The 19,401-nt window shown below is 52.7% G+C and overlaps 4 protein-coding genes across 6 annotated transcripts in view; 1 reads left to right on the forward strand and 3 right to left on the reverse strand.

Moving 5' to 3' along the window:
- The window catches only part of VPS53 (VPS53 subunit of GARP complex), a 63,166-nt gene extending 59,023 nt beyond the window's left edge, over nt 1-4,143 (reverse strand). For both annotated transcript variants that reach the window (XM_041482675.1, XM_041482674.1), the window contains exons 1-3: nt 4,036-4,143; nt 1,458-1,538; nt 370-419 (exon numbers count right to left, since the gene is read on the reverse strand). In XM_041482675.1, the coding sequence (XP_041338609.1) occupies nt 370-419; nt 1,458-1,538; nt 4,036-4,119 (215 nt within the window). In that variant the 5' untranslated portion in view covers nt 4,120-4,143. The remainder of the gene's footprint in view (nt 1-369; nt 420-1,457; nt 1,539-4,035) is intronic.
- Nucleotides 4,144-4,249: 106 nt separating this feature from the next.
- On the forward strand, nt 4,250-9,970 carry TLCD3A (TLC domain containing 3A). 2 transcript variants are annotated; one of them, XM_041482916.1, is made up of 5 exons: nt 4,250-4,540; nt 5,270-5,353; nt 7,395-7,608; nt 7,712-7,807; nt 8,222-8,629. In XM_041482916.1, exons 1-5 carry the CDS (start codon nt 4,419-4,421, stop codon nt 8,489-8,491), a joined length of 786 nt encoding a protein of 261 aa, XP_041338850.1. In that variant the 5' UTR covers nt 4,250-4,418; the 3' UTR covers nt 8,492-8,629. The 2 variants fall into 2 exon arrangements, with proteins under 2 accessions (XP_041338850.1, XP_041338849.1); XM_041482915.1 differs by having other exon boundaries at nt 7,395-7,807; nt 8,222-9,970.
- GEMIN4 (gem nuclear organelle associated protein 4) lies at nt 9,815-14,750 on the reverse strand. Its single transcript, XM_041482913.1, has one exon. It carries the CDS (start codon nt 13,663-13,665, stop codon nt 10,456-10,458), a length of 3,210 nt encoding a protein of 1,069 aa, XP_041338847.1. The 5' UTR covers nt 13,666-14,750; the 3' UTR covers nt 9,815-10,455.
- A 144-nt stretch (nt 14,751-14,894) lies between these two features.
- Nucleotides 14,895-19,146, reverse strand: GLOD4 (glyoxalase domain containing 4). The gene is made up of 8 exons (XM_041482917.1): nt 18,983-19,146; nt 18,263-18,383; nt 17,680-17,824; nt 17,343-17,479; nt 16,976-17,062; nt 16,747-16,860; nt 16,580-16,666; nt 14,895-15,287 (listed from the first exon to the last, which is right to left on the reverse strand). Exons 2-8 carry the CDS (start codon nt 18,353-18,355, stop codon nt 15,222-15,224), a joined length of 729 nt encoding a protein of 242 aa, XP_041338851.1. The 5' UTR covers nt 18,356-18,383; nt 18,983-19,146; the 3' UTR covers nt 14,895-15,221.
- Between the last annotated feature and the right edge of the window lie 255 nt (nt 19,147-19,401).

The following is a 19,401-nucleotide window of genomic DNA, read 5'->3' on the forward strand; positions in this document are numbered from 1 at the left end:
ACAATATATTCTGACCCCAAAACCAATGAATTCTTGGCAATTGAGTCTTTTGGGTAGTTTGCTCACTCAGCCTTCAAACTGTACTAAAATTTGGTATTTTTTGGTTCTTAGTTGTTTTTCAAAGCTTCACTTTGCAACCCATTAGCTTAAACAGCCTGAAGGGCACATAATAGAAGTGAAATATAAAAATTAGAATTGTTTAGATTATAATATATTATAGATTATATTTAGATTATAATTAGATTTGAGGCTGGTCCTATCCATGCCTTTTAAACAAACCAAATCCTGTCAGCTGAAGCACAAAGGGTGCATTTATCAAGCCTTGGTGACAATCAGACCTGACATGCAATGAAATGCAGAAATATTTACCTTATTTTCAGTCTGATCTTGTTCACAACTTCATCAATGTTTGCCAAAGACTGGAATAGGAAAAAAAAATAAATAAACCAGAGAGAAGTGAAATGGTGAATGTTTTACAGAGGAATACGTGATCACAAACACTTCATCACACAGGGGTCTTGGGGAAGAGGAGAGCGATGGTTTTGTTTTACAGGTGGAAAAACTGAGACAACAACTCAGCTGCTTCTCTGTCACATCACAAAGAGCAGAAAAAGACAGGTCAGGCTTCCCCCATCGCTGAGCTCTGCCCTGTCCTTTGCCAGCAGAACGGTGTGACAGTGACCTCCAGTGGGCACCGGGCATGGGGACAGAGCCTTTGGGCTGAGACCCCCCTGCAGAGCCCAGACCTGCAGAAAATAGGCTGGAAGGAGATGCAGGGAAGGCACTGCTGGGGAAACAGCTCCTCACTGCTGGCGAAGGGAAAAAAGCCAAGCCACAGCACCAGAGAAAGCTGCAAGGCAAAACCATGGTGCTGCAGAGAATCTCAGACATGGCACATGGTGGAGCAGCCTCAAGACACAAATTCATCTGTAGAAACATCTCTGTTTGGTAAGAGGTTAATCCAAAACTTCCCCTGGGGCTGAAGTTGGGAACACAATGCAGGGATGTGGGCCCACAGCAATCTCATTCTTTAAATCCCAAAAGAAACAGCTGGGTTCAAATTCTCCAGTGATGTTGTACAGGCAAGACCTGCCTGATTTGGCTGAAATCCCCAGGGACTCATCAATGATTGATATATGGCAAGTTATGACATTTACTCCATTCACACAGAAAATTAATTTATTTCTACAAATCAAAGCAGGACTTTAACTGCAGCAAGCACTCTGGGTGGAAAGGGACCACATAATGACAGCAAACCCAGTGAGCTGCAAATTTAAGAAATTATTATTGTTAAAGCTTTATTTCCTGTGCTAGTGTTTAAAATAAAAGGTTTGGGTACAGGTTTAAACACTGCTTTGGTCATTTGCTATCAGGTTACCCTGACAGCAAAGGGTAAAAGTAAAATCTGATAGTAAAAAGTGTGGAAGTGAAGTCAGAGTATTTGGAGCATTACTTACTTGCTCAGTGGGAAAGAGAGCATTAATATACTCCACAGCATTGAAATCTGCTCTGTCCAGTGGATCTTGGCTGGGAAATACCTGGAAAGAGGGAGGAAAACAAACACAATCAACCATCATCAGTGATTTCTGTAACTTTACACAGTTTCTATGATTTTTAATTCCCTCAGCACCCACTTCCAGTTGCGTTTCACAGCATTTCTCTAATAAGTGGCCAGGAGTAGAGCAGCTACATGCTCTGCAGGGCTCTGACCTCCCAAAATTCCTGTGGATATCAGCCTGGATAAACACAGATAATTCACACACAGGATTCCCCACACAGCCCTGGCACAATCCATCCATCCAGGAATTCCCAAGACACGTGAGCTCTGTATCCCAAGCCATGCTGATGCTTTTGCTGCTGTCTGGGAACAAACTGAGGCTCTGCCCTGCTCTTGGCAGGAGCTTTGCCAGGCCTCATGGTGACAGACAAGAGGCTTTGCTTTCCACAGCCCTGCCATAGGAAATGTGATGAGTTGAGGAGTGGCTGTACAAGTTCTCTGGAGACCTGGGTTTGCCACTTTTCACAGAAGAGAAACACAATCTGCTGAATGATTTGGGAAGGGGGAGAGAGCAGCTGTGGTGCAAACAGATCTCATCTCTCCTCAGCAGTTCAAACAACACAAACACAACTGCCAGGATTTGCTTTTTGTCCCCACAGACTGAAGTGTGGTGCTTTCCCTTCTCCGCCAGCACACTGAAGCTGTGGATGGCCCATCACTGGAAAGGTTCAAGGTCAGTCTGGATGAGGTTTGGATCAGCCTGGGATGGTGGAAGGAATGAAATGGTCCCTTCCAACCCAAAGTATTCCATGATTCTGGTATTTGTCCCATATTTACAGAGCCATCAGCTCTGCACCCCATGGCAAACACACCTCTGACAAAAGCAGAGCTGACCCCACAGCATCCCCCTGCTCACTGAAAGCCTTCACACCTGGGCACATGAAGCATTTGTACTTTTACACATTTTGCACTGTAAAATCAATGGTTTTGTGAGATAAAAGCAAATTCTGCCTGAACCAGCCCTCCTGGGAAGCTTTCCCAGTCACTCCCGCGGCCGAGGAGAAGCAGCCAGCAGTTCAACATGCACGAGGCTGTGGTGAGAGAAGAAAATGCTCTGACATCACCCCACGGTGAGAGCACAACTGCAGCATCACGCCCAGCCCATCCTGCTCACAACTCACACTCAATTAATCCCCACAAACCCCAAATCTCCACAAGTATTAAGAGCAGATGAAACAAGAGGTGAGATGGGAGATAAAGGCTGCTCAGGAGCTCCTCTCAAACTACAGATAGGGATCAGTGCTGCAGGCAGCTGGAGCAGCTGCAGGAGCTGTCACTCCCAGGGCTCTGTCACAACCTATTAATCAGAAATGCTAGCCTGCTTTGGTGGGGCACCAGCCCTGCCTGTGCTCCCCACCCTGCTTCCAGCACGGCAGCTGAGCCAGCTCTGCTCATTTAACCAGAACTGGGCAGCTTTCACCCCAAAACTGGTTAAGGAACACTGACAGGAACAACAGGATTATTGGGCTGAGAAGTGCCAGAGAGGAAGCTGGAAAGCAGCAGGTGGTGTCATCCCCAGCATCTCCCAGTGCTTAGGAGGTGAATGTTTTCCTACAGCTTTAATGATTGTTAAAATAATTCGGCCAGGCATGCGGTGGGCTCTCCACTGCTCAAAAATTCATGTCTACAAGTGCAGAGGATTCTTTCTCTGGACAGGCTCTAGATCTCCTTTAGAAGCTGCCATTTAATTTGTCAGTTCTCAAGGTCTCCCCTTGCTCTTCCAGGAGGGCCACCAAAAGCAACCCACAAGCCTCAACACTCAAGAAAGTGCAAAAACTTAAATTTGAGTGCTGCTTTATGAGACAGACACTGCTGCTGCCCAGACTTCTGCTCCTGGGAAGAGCCCTGGGGATGGAAAGATTGCTGCAGGCAGGGCAGGCTCAGCCACAGAGGACAAGAGCCATGGTTTGACCCTGGGTTCTCATGCGATGGGCTCCAGGTGCCACAAAGGGTTTCAGGGAACACGGAATCACAGAATATCCTGAGGTGTGGGGCACCCACAAGGATCACCCAGCCCAGCCCCTGTTCCTGCACAGACCCCCCAAAAATCCCACCCTGGGCATCCCCGCAGCGCTGCCCAAATCCTCCTGGAGCTCTGGCATCCTCGGGGCCGTGCCCATTCCCTGGGGAGCCCGGGCAGTGCCCGCACCCTCTGGATGAAAACCCGACGTGTTTCACCACAAGCCAAACCAGGACGTTTCCATTATCCCCATTCCAGCCGAGCCACAGGCACTGGGCGCTTTGCACACACGGGAACACGTCTGCAATTAGCGACGGGGACACCACGAGCCACGCTCAGCCCCCAGAGCGGGCCCGGCCGGTCCGAGCCCACCCGGGGCTGACAGCGCTCCCCGGGCCCAGCAGCGGAAGGCCCGGAGCCGGCGGGGAGGGGCTCGGAGCCGGCCGCGGGCCCTCACCGAGCGGCCCCGGGCCGCGCCCGCACCTGTCCCCCGCGCGGGGGGACCCGCCCGGCGCACCTGCTCGATGGCGGCCTGCACGGCGGGCGCCAGCTCCAGCGCCGCCTCCAGCCCGGCCTCCAGCTCCGGCTCGTCCTCCTCCATGGCGGCGCCGCTTCCGCCGGCAGCGCGCGGGGCGGGGCCGCGGACGGGCGGGGCTTGAGGCACCGGGGAGGTGTCTGGGTGGGCGTGGTTCCGCCGAGTGGGCGGGGTTTAACCGGACGGGGGCGGAGCCTCCGCCCGGCGGAGCGGGGCGCGTCCCGGCGGCGGCGGGAGCGGCGGGGCTGGTCCGGACCGAGCCGAGCCGAGCCCAGCAGAGCCGGACCGAGCTGAGCCGAGCCGGGCTCTCCCGCCGCCCGGCCGGCTGTTGACAAGCGGCGGCGGGAGACAGCGCGCTCGTCCCCATGTGGCGGACGCTGGCCCTCGCCTCCGCCTTCTTCCCGGGGCTCTTCATCCTCTGCATCCGGTTGCTGCGCTGGGCCGCCCCGGGATTGAGCCTCAAGGACCGCATCCTCCTCAGCGGCAGGTACGGGCGGCAGCGGCGAGAGGGGACGCGAACTGCGGCGGGACCCGCCGGGACCGGGATGGGCACAGGGACCGGGAGCGGCAGCGATCCGAACCGGCCAAGAGCACCGAGTCCCGCCAGCCGTGAGCCTGGACTCGGCGATGCCGTGACGCTCCTGGGGACGGTCCTTGGCTGGCCCAGATCCCGCGGGGGAGCAAGGACCGGCGGCAGGAGCAGCGCTCGGAGCGTGGGCATCCCCCCGAATGCGGGCATCCCGCCAGAGAACGGGCATCCCCCCCGAACAGGGCATCCCCCCCGAATGCGGGCATCCCGTCAGAGAACGGGCATCCCCCCCGAGTAGGGGCATCCCCCCCAAGTGAGAGCATCCCCCCCCGAGCACGGGCATCCCCCCGAGCACGGGCATCTCCGCCCGGCCCTGCCCGGCCGGACCCGCAGCCCGGTACCGTTGTCGGGGCGGGGATGCTCCACTGCAGCTCTCCCTCCCTCTGCCCACGGGGAACCGGCAGCGTTTCCACGGACCCACGGGGGTGGAAGGGACGGGACCTGGCACGATTCCCCCGGGAGGCAGCGCCTGGCACAGCCACCCCGACACGTCCTGGCCGTGACGAGGCGCTGGGGCGTGCACGGAGTGGGCATCTGAGTGCCACCAGCTCTCCTGTGGCAGCCCTGTGCCTCGGCCCCTGGGGGGGTCACTTTTGGGGTCACCCCTTTCCTCTCTGTCCACTTCAGGCTGGTGTCAACAGTCCAAGCCACGATGGCAACGGTGTCGGGGCTCACGGTGGTGCTCAGCTGCAAGAACGTGGTGCATGACAGGTAAGGCAGAGCCCAGGCCGTGCCACTGCCCCCCGGGCAGCGTGCCAAGGATGTGCTCAGCCAGCTCGGGGCTGCAGGGTGCTCTGCCAAAGGCTTGCACGTACAAAGGGGAGAGGAAAATGAGTTTCGTGTTCCTCTTTCCCCCATTTGGGCTGGGAGGGTTGGGCAATGTGCTGGCTGTACAGCCCCTGAACAGCAGCAGCTCGCTCAGGCCTGGGGGTGCTCTGCCAGCACAGCGTCCTCAAAGGATGGGCTGGAACATGGGCTGTATGTGAGAGAAAAATACAGATATCATCAGCTCTGAAGGGGAAGGGAGTCTCCTTGCTGGAAACTGAAATCGCTCCAGAGTCAAGCAGACCCAGTGAGAACTGATTTTTGAGGTGCATCAAGGCATGCCAAAAGGATTTTCTGAAAGAGTCCAGAAATGGCAAAGTCAGAATAGAGTTTGCCCTGAAGGAAAATCCTGCTGTCCTCTGTGCTCTGAGATAAACTGCCCAGAAGTGGCTTTCAGGAGGAGTGATAGTGTAATCTGGGTCAGAAGACTTAAAAACAGAGCTATTATCCAGACTAGCAGAGAAGATTGCAGGAGGGAAGAATATAATTATGCTGAGCTGGAATTCAACCGTCACACACCGATTTTAGGGTGATTTTTAGGAAGGGCTGCCACCCTGGCCATAGCACACCTGTCTTTAACACACAGATATGAATTATCTTGCCTTGCTCTAGGTAATGATATCTACCCAGATTCCCCAGACCTGCTTAACCCAGGCAATCTATGAGTTATCTTTTTGCTCTGAAATAAAATTTCTGCTGTATAGATAAGGCAGATGATGGATCCCAAAGCCACACAGACAGAAGGTGCTGCCAGCAGCCCTCCTTCCCCCAGAGCTGTCTGCTTGCCTGGGTGTACTCGAGGCCAAGGGCTCTGTGCAAACACTTTGTGGGCAGAGATTTAGATTTTCTTTGAATCTGGAGGAAATTGAGCCCAGTGCTCAGCAGGGAAGGCCTTGGAGAATGACAGCAAGCCAGCAAGCCAGGAAGCACCACAAAGGTTGCAGTAAAATTTGCCAGTTTATTTACAGAGGCAGACAATCGTTATATTGCTGGTGCTGTAATTGCCCTCCAAAGCCCTGGGCAAGTTTTGCAAACACAATCACTTGCCACCCGTGCTTCACACCACTTACATCTTTCCATCTGGAGCAGAACTGCCGCAACAATTTTTTTTTCTTGGGATGGCAAGAGAGCAAAAAGAGGTTTGAGCCCCAAGCTACATTTCTCCAAGCAACAGCAAAGGGTGGTTTTGTCTATTTATTTATTTTTTTTAATCAGTGTGATTTCAGGCAGGACTTTTTAAGGAGGCTGGCGTCCCTGCAGAGCAGGGCTTGCTGCTGCCCAGATTGTGCAACCAGGATTCCAACATGCTTTGGGAACAGGCAGCTGCCTGCAATTATTTCCCAACTGACAAACGCCTCATGGGGGTTTATTGCCTATATTGGATATTTTGTGCTTCACTCTCCAAACTCCAGGCCAGCCATCCCTGGTTAACTCTGAGCTCTCCACGTGTTTCCCAAACATTCCCTGGGTTAGGCAGCCAGCTGGTGCAGTGTGACAGGCAGGAGAGACCCAGGATTAGGAGTTTCCACCACCAAGCACCAGCTCTGGGGGTCCAAGGGCTTAGGGAGGAGATCACCTGTGCAAAGGTGTTGGCTTGGTGCTGGATCCCAAAAAATGCTGTGAATCTGTGCAGCAAACACCTGGCTGTGGGGCTAATCAGGGTCCTTCCTTAGTGCTGTGTTTGTGCTTGGCCAGGCTGAGCTCAGTGCCTGGCACAGCCCAGCAGCAGCGGGGTCAGCACTGAGATCCGTCCTCCACACGTACCAGGCACCTTTTCTCTGGGTCAGCCTGTACTTGCTGAGCCAACAGAGTTAAAATTCACCCTCTTTCAGCTTCAAAATCCATTGAAATGCTGCCATTTCAGTCCTAAAGACTCTTCCACCTCCCAGAGCTGCTGTGATGCCTCTGTGTGTGCTGTCCTCCCCAGGCACTGGCTGGCCGTGGAATACGTCTGGGTGCTGGTTCCCTACATGACCTATGACATCTATGTCATGTACCTGTGCCACTGGCACAAGAGCCAGGAGAAAGGGATCCTGGAGAAGAAGCACTCGCTGGCCAGCGTGTGGAGCTTCCTGCTGCAGGAGCGGCTGATGGTGACCCACCACCTCTTCATCCTCATCGTGCTCACCCCCATCACCCAGGTAAGGGCTGCTGCAGGAGTCCAGGACCCCCTGGACATGCTGGGTGTTGGTTCCTGGTCACTTTTCTGCAGAGCCCCGTGCTCAGTGCTGCTTTTCTTTACAGCACTTCAGGGGAGAGCTGGGGGACTTCTTTGTGGGCTGCATCTTCACAGCAGAGCTGAGCACGCCTTTTGTTTCACTGGGCAAAATCCTCATGCAGGTAGGTCAGGAGGGATGGGGCTCAGGGCTGGGAAGGCCACAGCAATTTGTCACTTTTCCTGCCCCAGGCTCCATCAGCCCCTCTCCAGGCAGTGCCTGAGCTGGGAGGTGTCTCAGAGAGGAGCAGCCCCACAGCTTTAGCACAAATCTGCCCTGCAGTGCTGCCTTCCTCCCAGGGTCCCATCCCTTTCTCCCACCAGTAAGCCCAGTAGCATCCCAGAACTGGGGGCTGTGCTGTGGGCTGGTGCTACCCTCTCCTACACCATGTTCATTCCCACCCCTGCCCTCCTCCATCCCTCCCCATCCCACCTTCCTACTCCCCTTCCTCCAGCCCTCCTGGATGCTCACCAGCACCTCCAGAGCCCCGGAGCTCTGGGATGCTGCTCACCCCACATTCACCTCCTTCCTCCTCCAGCTCAAAATGCAGGACACGCTCCTGCACAAGGTGAACGGGATCCTCATCCTGGTGACCTTCTTCCTGTGCCGCATCCTCCTCTTCCCCTTCATGTACGCGGCCTACGCCCGCCAGGTGGGGATCCCGGTGTACCTGGTGCCGTTCCGCATCCCCCTGCACTGCAACATCGCCAACGCCTCCCTCATCGCCCCCCAGCTCTACTGGTTCAGGCTCATCTGCCGCAAGGCTGCCCGGCTCTACGGCGGCTCTCCCGCCCACCGGAGCAGATAACCGAGCTGATAAGGGCAGGGGCTGGCACAGGGCAGCCCCCGGCCCTTCCCTCGGCGAGCGGCGGCTCCGCTGGAAGCACCGCCGGGCCAGGCAGCACCAGCCGGGCTAGGAAGGCTTTGCTTGTGTTCTCCTGGAAGCCGGCCTGGAAGCACGACATTCCTGCCGGGATGCAGCTCTGCGGCACGGCCGAACTGAGGTTACACGAGAGGGGTTTGTTCCAGCCCCCCCCCCGGCGCTGACACCGGACACCGGCGCGGATGAGCCTGCGATGCTGGAGCGGGCCATGGGGAGCCTGTGCCGGACCTGCCGCGGCCCCAGGCAGGCCTGGAGCTGCAGCACAGCTCTGCAGAGCCGTTCCTGACCTTTACCGACTTCAGCTCTACACTACAGCCCTGCTCGGCCCCTGTCCTCCCAAGTGCACCTCACCTGCTGCTGCTGCTGCTGCTGGGCTAAGCTCCACTCCACCCGATGGTGCTTTTCACTACAAACTTCTGACAGTCCTGGGGGGACTCCTGTGCTCCCAGCAGGGCTGGAGGGCAGAAGCTCATGCCAGGATGGGAATGGTTCTGCTGTCTCAGGGCAGGATGGGGACAGGAGCCTGCCAAGTGCTTGTCTCACCACCAACACACAGGGGACTATGCCCAGCCCTTCCTTGGCCAGGGGTGCAATTTCCCCTCCCCTAACCACAGCTGCTTTTATCTGGTCTGCATCCCCTCAGCAGGTATTTAAAACCATCTGGCATGCCCTGCCCTGCTGTCCAGCTGGCACCACCACACCCTGGAAACACCTGTACAGTCCATCCCACCCCCAAGAGGCTGCCAGGGACAGAACTGGGGCTGCACAGAAGGAACCAGCAACCCCAGAGCAGGATGCAGAGCTGAATCTTGACCAGCTCAGCCCATTTCCACTTTTAGTCACAGCAAAATGGGTACAGGCTCCCCAGCCCACCCTGCACCACAGGATGTGTGCAATCAGACCACAGCTGAGTTCATCCCCTGCACCAGCACCAGCCAGGACAGCCACCTCCTCCTGCAGCCTCCTGTGCCTGCTCCAGGCAGGGAAGTGCACTGGCACAGCCCTGGCACAGCCCCCACGCCCAGAGACCTGTGACCACTCTGTGCCTTTCATTCTGTCTGAAACCAGCAGCCAAGCTCTGCAAAACCTGGATCTTTTGGGTGTTGGATCTCGTCCCAACCACAGCTGCTGTTCTGGATAGAGTGTAAAAAAAACTAGAAGGGCCTCTTCCGACCTGTGGTTGTTGTTACAGAGACTCCACAGTCACAGTAACCACCGAGACCAGCTGATGTTACAAACTCCTGCAACTCCTTACAGATGTTGTATCTCACTGTTTTCATTGCGAATAACGTGCCTTATGTAAGGACAAAAAAAAACCCAGCCAATGAGGCACCTCAGTTTGCACTAACACTGCCCTATTTACTGTCAGGAGACCAATAAAGATTTCCTCTCTGAGTCACACCACTGGCTGGCTCTTCCACGTGCTGTTCATTGCTGGGTGGGGGCGTTACATGTGGGGTTACTGCTGCACCCCCACCTCCGGGCAGAAGCAGCACACATGGATTTCCAAAGGTTCCTGCCTGTCCTGAACTCACCCAACTCGATTCCCAGCCTCCAACTTGCTTTCCAGCCTCAGGCAGCACGTGGCAAAACCAGCAATTCTCTGGGGACTAGGAGAGGGCTGGTGGCAAAGCAGCCAGAGGGAAGCGATTTCCTCGATGCTGGAGGCTGCTGTGTAAACGCAGAGAGCCAGCAGGCAAGGCTGCAGCCACAGAACTGGCAGCTTGGCTCAGGAACAGCTGTGCCCAGTTATTCCAGAGGAAAACCAAAGTGGCTCCTCCCACCCATCATCATACGGCCACTTCCACTGCTTAGCGGGAGAACACAGCAGGGGAAATAAACTCAAAATAGAAAACTAAGGGTTTATTACACATCTTACAAGGTCCAGATCAGTGCTCTGAGCGTGCTCCCAGCTTGCTGAGCTTCTGCAGGAGGGTGCTGCGCAGCTCCTCGTGCCCCAGGCTGTCCGTCACAGACTGCAGGAAGTGTCCCTCGTTGGCTCTGCGCAGCGCGGCGCAGGGCGACCCGTCAGCCTTGCTGCACACCTCGTACTGTGACAGCACCTCCAGGGCCGCCACCAGCAGTGGCTCCTCGCAGCCCGTGGCCGGCAGCATGGCAGCCACGTGCAGCAGGTGGCAGAAGAGCTGGATGCAGGTGAAGGACAGCTCCTGCGCGCAGGGCTGAGCCGCGGCTCCCGCCGTGGCCTTGAGGGAGGCCAGCAGGTCGGTGAGGCTGGCGCAGTACAGCTGCACCACGTGCAGCCAGGCCTCTGGTGGCAGCCAGCTGGAGCAGCTGGAGCTGCAGAGGAGCTGGAAGCCCCGCAGGAGGAGCACGGAGAGCTGCAGGTGGCAGGCGAAGGGGCGGAGGTTGAGCAGGGGCATGTGCTGCACGTACTCCAGCGTGTAGGGCACGTGCAGCACCTGCCTCTGCAGCAGCTGCTCCACCACGGGCACCAGCCTCTTCCACTCACCGTGGCTGCACCAAGGCAGCACCTGGATGAGAGCCACCAGGAAGCCTTTGCTGAAGAGATTCACCTCTTCTGGGTTGTCCACGTTGACGGTGAGCAGCGCCAGCATGGTGTCCCTGAGCGCTGGGGACACGCAGCAGCACTCCATCCACGCCAGCAGCCCGCTGCCTGCCCCGTAGGCTGGCCAGGCCTGGGATGTCCACTCGTCCTCAGGGAGCCTGCAGATCTCAAACAGCGTCGCTGGGACCTCGTTCTTGAAGTGGTCCCCATAAAGCTTCTTCAGACGGAGCCCCACGGTCCAGTCCAGTGATGTCACCTTCCTGTGGAGCCAGGCCAGCGACTGCACCCACAGCTCCGAGGAGGGGACGGTCTCTGGTCCCACCAGCTCACACAGCTGGCAGAGGATGTTCTGAATCAGGTCTTTAGTCTCCAGGGAAGGGAAGAGCTGCTCCCTAGGCTGATGCCAGTACTTGGTGTAACCATCCAGAAGTTTGCAGAGGCTGAGGAGAAGTGGGAAGGGGTGGCAGGATTTGATCCAATGCTCTTCTGAGCAGGACGGTATTCCCAAAACCTTACTGAGGATCTGCAGGCTCAGCTCAATCTGAGCAGAGTCTGACTTCAAACAGGGAAGGACAAAGGCTTTGGTCACTTCTGCAGGTGACACGAGGGGGGTGGCTGAGCCTGGCTGCAGGAGAAAGGCCAGGAACTGAAGGAATTGCTCCTCTTCCCTTGCTGTGGAAAGCTTCCCCCACACTGCCTCCTCCAGACACCTCACCACCAGGCTGCGTGGCCTTCCTGGATCCTCATGGCTCTCCAGGAAGCTCAGTGCTGGGAAGGAGCAGAGGATTTGGGCAAGGAACTGGTGTGCTCCAAGGTTGACCACAGCAAGATGACAAACCTGCTTCACTGTGGCCTCAGGGGACAGCAGCATCAGCCTGGCCATGGAATCCACAGCCCTGGCCAGGCCTTCATCAGACACACTCTCTGTGATCTGGTTCAAAGTCACATTCAGGTCCTCCTGGAACCCCTCCCTAACAACCTGCACGTTCTGGGACAGACCTGGGCCACCCCAGGACGCCAGGACACCTGAGATCACTTTGTTTTTGTCACTCAATGAAAGCCCAGTGTAACACTCCACGATGGCTTTGGTCACTTGCATCTGCAGCTCTTGGGCCTCCTTGTCATGGTGGGATGTGGCAAAGTTCACCAGCGTCTCCAGCAGTTTCAAAACTAGCTCAGGGGTCTGGAACAGAGCTTTGTTTTCCACCAGGCACTCGACCCAGGCCTTTGAAAAAGCCCACGTCTTTTCAGATGCAAAAACAGAGCACGTGTCCACATGGCGGTCCAGCCTTTGTGCAATGATTGCCATGGCAACTGAAGACACCAGGCTGGTGTCCACATCCTCCAGGACAGCACTGGTGTCCCTGAGGAAGTCCTTGGTGAGCTGTGTCAGCTCTGACACCACCTGTGTCTCGCCCTCCCCCAGCTCTCTGGTCTCTGAGATGAAATCCAGGTTCTTCCCAAGGCTGGCCAGAGCATCCAGCAGCCGGTAGCTCTCGAAGCACAGCTCCTCAGATCCCCTCAGAGTGTCCTGCAGCTCCTCTCCCCAGGCCTGCAACAAGCTGCAGAGCAAGTCCAAGCCACCAAAGAGCTCCTCACGAGAGGGTCTGGTCAGGCACAGGAGGCTCATGCTCCTCTCTGCCTCCCTCACCTTCTCTCCCAGCCCGCAGGGGTGGTACTGGCAGTCAGCATCACTGCTCCAGAGGCTGACCATGGCACTGACCTTGGCCAGGTGCTCTGTGATGGGCAGGGGGCTGTCCCCTGGCCCCAGCTCCGAGGACAGGCACAGCAGCTCGGCCAGGTTGGCCAGGGCGTAGCACCTCAGGCGGGGCTGGGCGATGCTGCCTCGGATCTGCTTTAACCCCTGCAGCAGCACCGTGGGCAGCCCGGAGGCCGCTGAGGCGCTCCCAGGGTCACCCTTGAACCTCTTAGGGGGCTGCAGCCCATCCTCCAGGGAGGACTCCCCGCCGTGCTGATGGATGAGAGCGCCGAACGCCGACACCGTGGCATCCTCCTGTCCCTCCCTGTGCTTCAGCACCTCCCACCACACGTCCAAGAAGAACCTGACGTCCGACGGGGATGTCTCGCTGGAGATGTACTCCACCAAGCTCTCCAGCTGTCCCCGGCACACAGCCGGGGGCAGCGCCAGCAGCAGCTGCACCAAGAGCCGGGGCGCGCCCAGCGCCTTGACCAGCTCGAACAGCGCGGTGTGGTTGACATCGGGGATCATCGCGCCCACCGAGAAGAACCCGTCCTCCTTCCAGCCGCACTCCAGCGCCGCGGCGGCGGGTGGGGCGGGCAGCAGGATTTTCGCCCACACGATGGCCACGGCCTCCTTCTTCCACAGGCCCCGCGGCGAGGGGCAGCGCTCGCCGATCTCGCGCAGCGCGTCCGTGATGGGCACCCCCGCGCGGGGCCAGTCGGCTTTGCGCAGCTCCCGCAGCGGCCGCGGCTGCAGCAGGCGGGCGGCCAGCAGGAAGCCGCCGTGCAGGATCGCCGTCTCCTCGCCCACGGCCCACGGGTCCCCGGGACAGCCCGGCGCCATGGCGGCCCCGCGCTCCGCCGGCTCCATGGCGGCGCCGCGCGCTGGTGACGTCACGACGGCGGTGCGCTGACGTCACGCCGCGAGCGGCGCCCTCCCGCGCGCCCGCAGCGCCCCCTGGCGGCGCGGAGGTGGGCTTAATTAATTCATTCATTAATTGCCGTGCTCCAATATCGACGCGTTCAATTTGACGAACAGGATTCAAAACCGTTATTAAAACGAATTGAATTTTGCTTAATTAATTCATTCATTCATTAATTGCCGTGTTCCAATATCGACATGTTTAATTTGACGAAGAGGATTCATAACCATCATTAAAACGAATTGAATCTGGCTTAATTAATTAATTCTGTGCTCCAGTATCAACGTGTTTAATTTGACGAATAGGATTCAAAACCGTCATTAAAACAAACTTAATTTGGCTTAATTAATTAATTGCCGTGTTCCAATATCAACACGCTTAATTTGATGACTAGAATTCAAAACTTAAAACGAATTGAATTGGGCTGAATGAATTAATTCATTCATTAATTCCATGTTCCAGTATCAACGTGTTTAATTTGACGAAGAGGATTCAAATCTGTCATTAACACTGAATTGAAAAGCTCGGACAAAATCGCAGTGAGGAATTTTTCCTGTTAGAATTTTTCCAGTTCCTGCTCAGAAATGCCAACACTGCCTGATCGTCCCTGTGAAACTCATTTCAGTTCCATGATGAAAACCTGATTTAAGGTGTTTTATTTAAGGTTTTCACCACAAAAATGAGCAGTCAAGCAGCGTACCTGGCACAAACAATGCCAGGAATGACTCCTGCATTCCCAGCAAAAGCAGAGTGACTTCATTCCTAAGGAATCAACCCTGATCTGTTATTTCCAAAGGCAGTTTCTGACCAAAAACTAACTGCAAAACTTAATTCAAGCTGCCCCTGGCACCTCAGCAGACCCCAAAGCACAGCCTCAGCTCCCTCCTGGAATGTGGAAATCTCCTGGAGAAGGGCTGGAAACCACCCCACCAACAGCAGGATCCCAGTGAGAAACACCCCAGGGGCTTCTCCAGTGAATGTATTTCCCCTTGGAAATGGGGGAAAAAAAAAGTTGGGAAACACCATGGAATGAAAACAAGGAGTGGAGTATCCACAGTTTGGCAAGATCATTTCTTTGTTCCCAAGAAAGGGATGCACCCCACACCCCACTGGAGAGCAGCCACAGCTTCCTCAAAATCTCCTCTCCAGCCCTCAAATAAAGGACAGCCAAAGCAAATTAATCAGGAAATTAATTAATCAGAAAATAACGTGTCTCTTCACCTTTCTTTCAAGTACAACACCACAGAAATGTGAGGTTTTCCTGATCCCTGCTTTTGAAGCCAAGCTGCTCCTTTGCTGCTGTCTTTTGGAAGGAGGAGATGTGAAAAAGGCAGAGAGCAGCTGAAATCCAGAGACAACAGCTCAAATCAACCCAAAAAATAAACCACCACGGGACATCCCAGCACCTTCTGATTGGGAAGGCAGCACTTGAAGCAGGATTGGCATTTTCTGGGAAGAGCTCCAAGGCACGGAGGAGCAGCCCAGTCCATTCCTCCTCTCCCAGCTAAGCTGAAATCTTCTTTCTGTTGTGCTCAGCAAACCACTTGTCACTGCTGTCTGCAGCCATGGCCTGCACAAACACAGGGGGACGCGCTCAGAACAGGAGGAAAGCTCTCTGGAGGGGTAAATATTATCATTATATTTTATTATATTATATTTTAGCCACTAGTAAGGAGAACTGACACTGAGGAGCAATGCTCTCTGCCACAGCAAACAATGTGACCATGCCAAGAGTGAGGCTGGGCAACTCCACCCAGGGCAACAAGTGAGCTTTAAAAACTGATTTATTTTCCTTACCAAGCCTGGGTGATTTGTTTCTAGGAAAAACTCAGTTTTTTATGAGTAAAAAATGAAATTTTAAAAATAAAATTTTTAAATTATAAAAATAATAATATATGGATATATATAATAAAATAATAATTAAATCGGTTCAATTTTTAAATAAATACAAATATATAATAAAATATAATAAAAGTATGAAAAATAATAAACATAATAAATGAAAATAATTTTAAAATATAATTATTTTTATTAGAAGAATGACACGTATCTCTACCCAGGAAGAAAAATAATATAAAAATAATAAAATTATGAAAATAATAAAAAGTATAAACAAAAATAATTTAAAATATAATTCTTTTTATGAGAAAAATTACAGGTATCTCTACAGGTATCTCTAATCAGGAAGAAAAATAATATAAAAATAATAAAAATAATAAAATTATGAAAAAATAAAAAGAATAAATAAAAATAATTTAAAATATAATTTTTTTAATGAGAAAAATTACAGGTATCTCTACGGGTATCTTTAACCAGCAGGAAAAATAATATAAAATTAATAAAAACAAGAAAAATATGAAAATAAAAAATAAATTAAAATAATTTAAAATATATTTATTTTTATGAGAAAAATTACAGTTATCTCTAATCAGGAAGAAAAATAATATATAAAATTAATAAAAACAAGAAAAATATGAAAATCAAAAATAAATTAAAATAATTTCAAATATATTTATTTTTATGAGAAAAATTACAGGTATCTCTAATCAGGAAGAAAAATAATATATAAAATTAATAAAAACAATAAAAATATTAAAAAATAATTTTTAATATATTTCTTTTTTATGAGAAAATTACAGGTATCTCTAATCAGGAAGAAAATGAATTTGCAGTCACTCCTAATCAGGAAGAAGATGAATTTGCAGTCACTTACAAATTACAGGTATCTCTAATCAGGAAGAAAATGAATTTGCAGTCACTCCTAATCAGGAAGAAAATGAATTTGCAGTCACTCCTAATCAGGAAGAAAATGAATTTGCAGTCACTCCTAATCAGGAAGAAAATGAATTTGCAGTCACTTACGTCATCCAACAGCTTGTCACCGTTAGGATCCACCTGGGACAGCTCTCTGAACGCTTCATCTCCCACAAAACAGACTTCATGGCCATCCTGAAAGGAAGCAGCTGGTTATAACCCAGGGCAAGGAGAGGTGTCAGCCCAGCTCAGTCAGTGTTTGCAGGGTCACTCACAGGATCAGCCAGAATAACCACGTGCACCGTGGCTTTGCCTGGCGTGTCCAAGCTGACCAGGGGCGTCAGAATCTTCTGATTCTCCTTTTTCATCAGGGCTTCAATGCTTGGCAGCTGGAAACAGCAAACAAAATGAAATTGCCTGACTGCAAAGAAGATGAACTATCTGCTCAGGATTGTTTTGTTGATAATAAAAATGGGGAGGGGCTGAGGGAAGTGGGGCTGGTACCTCGTCCTTGGCGCAGGAGAAGGCGATGCGGCCGAACGCTGTCCCGTGATCCACTGCTCCTCCAACAGCCCTCAGCTCCAGCTTGCACTGCTCCAGGGAAAAAAACCCAGCCTGGCTTGCAGGGACACTGCTCCACTGCTCTCCAGGCTGCAGCTTTTCCTCCAGGATGTGGGTGATTCCAAAATCCCCCATCCACACCTTTCCCACCAAGCCAGAGCAAACCACAGCTTTGATTTTTGTAAAAGCACAGCTGAGTGTATACAGCTTCAACTAAAACACTCAATGCTCTAATTAAGAACTTTTTTCCTTTTAAGATTCTGTTCTCAGTAAACAAGAAGTTTTTCTAGTGATTTTTCCAAGGACTGACCTGGTTGTCAGCGTAGCCCAGCAAAGCCCTTTGCTTCTCCTCATCCTTCTCATATATTTTCATCCCAAGCAAACCAGACCAGTAGCTCACAGACTTCTGCAGGTTTGAGACACCCAGGGTTACCTTCCACACGGGATCTTGAGGATTGCAATAATTTCAAATTAGCTACAAACATATTATAGGTTTAAACCCACAGTTAATGCCACTAGTACTCTTCAGAAGTATCAAAAAAATCATTTAAAAAGTGTTCTGTTTTACAAAATGCCATCAAAATAAACACACTCTGATACCCCACTGGTAAATCTCTGCTGAACACCAGTAGGGGTAAATATTTCACCTTGCTTGAGCTGTTCCTTGTCTTCCAGGTAGAACTTGTATCCTCCTGGGGCTTCAGCTTCAAAGACACCAGAGGTGACCTCTTTGAGGGGCCACCCCATCTTCTTGGCATTGCTCACAGCCTGGCTGGACACCAGAGTGATGCCCTAGAGAGGACACAACACAGCCCATGGGGTGGATGCAGAGACATCACCCGTTTTCACACAGCAAACAGAGATCTCCATCTGCTGCCAGCCACTAAATCACAAAAAAAAATGATTAAAATAATAAATATAAGAGTGTTTTCCTGCAGCAAGTCCTTCCTAGCTCAGCATTCCATGCTGGATCTGGCAGCAAATACCAGCTATCCTACACAAAGAGCAGAGGCAGAGCTCCAAAAGTGTTTCCTGGACATTTAAGTGAGCACAAATCTGCTCTTCCATCTTGGAGACAACCACAAAAGCAACGCTGAAGTGTTTAGGACCAAAGAGCATTAAAAAAAAAAAAAAAAGCAGCAGGCACAACCCATACAACAAATGAGCTTCTAATTATTCAGGTCAATCAGCTTATCATGAGAAGGGGTGGCTGCTTGGAGTGGAACTCACCAGGAAGTCGTTGCCCAGGCGATATTCTCCAATGCCATAATTGTAAGTCAGCTCTACCACAAAGTGATTGTCCTCTGGTCCATAGCCCACCATGGTCTTGCTCCATTTTCCATCATAAGGGCTGGAATATCCACATTATCCATGTTTTAATGTCATTAGTATTGAAGTTAACCACCAAGAGCAGCAAGTATTTGTGTTTCAAGGAGGAGCTGCATTTCTAGAGTGAGATCATGGCAGATTTGACCCCAGGCTGTCATTCATGGCCATATGATAAAAGCAATTCTACCTCATTAACAGTGCTTTAAGGGCACAGGCTGCTCATTAGCTGCAATTATGTAATCACCTCCTTATTGCTAAGTAGGAAAGGGCACCAAATGTAAGATTCCATTCTCTTCAGAAAGAAATGCATTCCTCTTTCTTCTTCCTTTCTTTCCCTTTTCTTTACAAAAGCCTTTGGGGCTACCAGGAGGGATTTTTAACTCAAGAACCTTGGTAGTGCCACGCTTACATAAACAATCAGTGGAACTGGATGTAATTCCTGGCAAGCTGAGAAATAATTCACTTAATACCAATCTAGAGATGTGGTATTTACGTTCAATACAAGCCCCACACCTGCACAGAGTGGGGGGCTGTAGGTTCCAAGGGAAGCAATTCAATAAAAGACAACACAACCCTGATTTTACTGCCAATAAAGCAGCACGGGGTGCTCGGGGCACTCACCCGTTGCAGGTGGCCTTGCAGCCCTCCTCGAACTCCTCGTGCCGCAGCACCTGCAGGGCCACAGCGCGCTCTGGCTCGGGAGGGGACCCCGAGGATCCCCTCGCTCCAGCCCGGAACGCCTTCCCCAGGCCGGGGAAGTGGGAGGGAGCGGGGTCAGGGCAGGCAGGAAACGGCTCCCGTCCCATTCCCATCCCCATTCCGGTTCCAATCTCCATCCCCCTCCCATCCCCGTCCCTTTAACCCATCCCGATCCCTATCCCCGTCCCCATCCCCATCCCCATTCCCATCCCGATCTCCATCCCCGTCTCCATCCCCATCCCCACTCCCGTCCCCATCCCGATTTCCATTCCATCCCCATCCGGATCTCCATTCCACCCCCATTCCCGTCCCCATCCCATCCCCTCCCCGTCCCCTCACCC

This window comes from Pyrgilauda ruficollis, unplaced genomic scaffold (genome assembly GCF_017590135.1).
Source record: "Pyrgilauda ruficollis isolate IOZ18807 unplaced genomic scaffold, ASM1759013v1 scaffold59, whole genome shotgun sequence".
NCBI classification, from domain to species: domain Eukaryota; kingdom Metazoa; phylum Chordata; class Aves; order Passeriformes; family Passeridae; genus Pyrgilauda; species Pyrgilauda ruficollis.

Bases quoted from the DNA above. Each gene is read 5' to 3' on its own strand.
- TLCD3A (XM_041482915.1), top strand. From the start codon at position 4,419: ATGTGGCGGACGCTGGCCCTCGCCTCCGCCTTCTTCCCGGGGCTCTTC. The intron at 4,541-5,269 runs GTACGGGCGGCA...TGTCCACTTCAG, and splicing joins CGCATCCTCCTCAGCGGCAG to GCTGGTGTCAACAGTCCAAG. The intron at 5,354-7,394 runs GTAAGGCAGAGC...TGTCCTCCCCAG, and splicing joins AAGAACGTGGTGCATGACAG to GCACTGGCTGGCCGTGGAAT.
- GEMIN4 (XM_041482913.1), bottom strand. From the start codon at position 13,665: ATGGAGCCGGCGGAGCGCGGGGCCGCCATGGCGCCGGGCTGTCCCGGG.
- GLOD4 (XM_041482917.1), bottom strand. From the start codon at position 18,355: ATGGTGGGCTATGGACCAGAGGACAATCACTTTGTGGTAGAGCTGACT. The intron at 17,063-17,342 runs GTCAGTCCTTGG...TCCCTGGAGCAG, and splicing joins TGGGCTACGCTGACAACCAG to TGCAAGCTGGAGCTGAGGGC. The intron at 16,861-16,975 runs GTACCAGCCCCA...TGCTGTTTCCAG, and splicing joins TCTCCTGCGCCAAGGACGAG to CTGCCAAGCATTGAAGCCCT.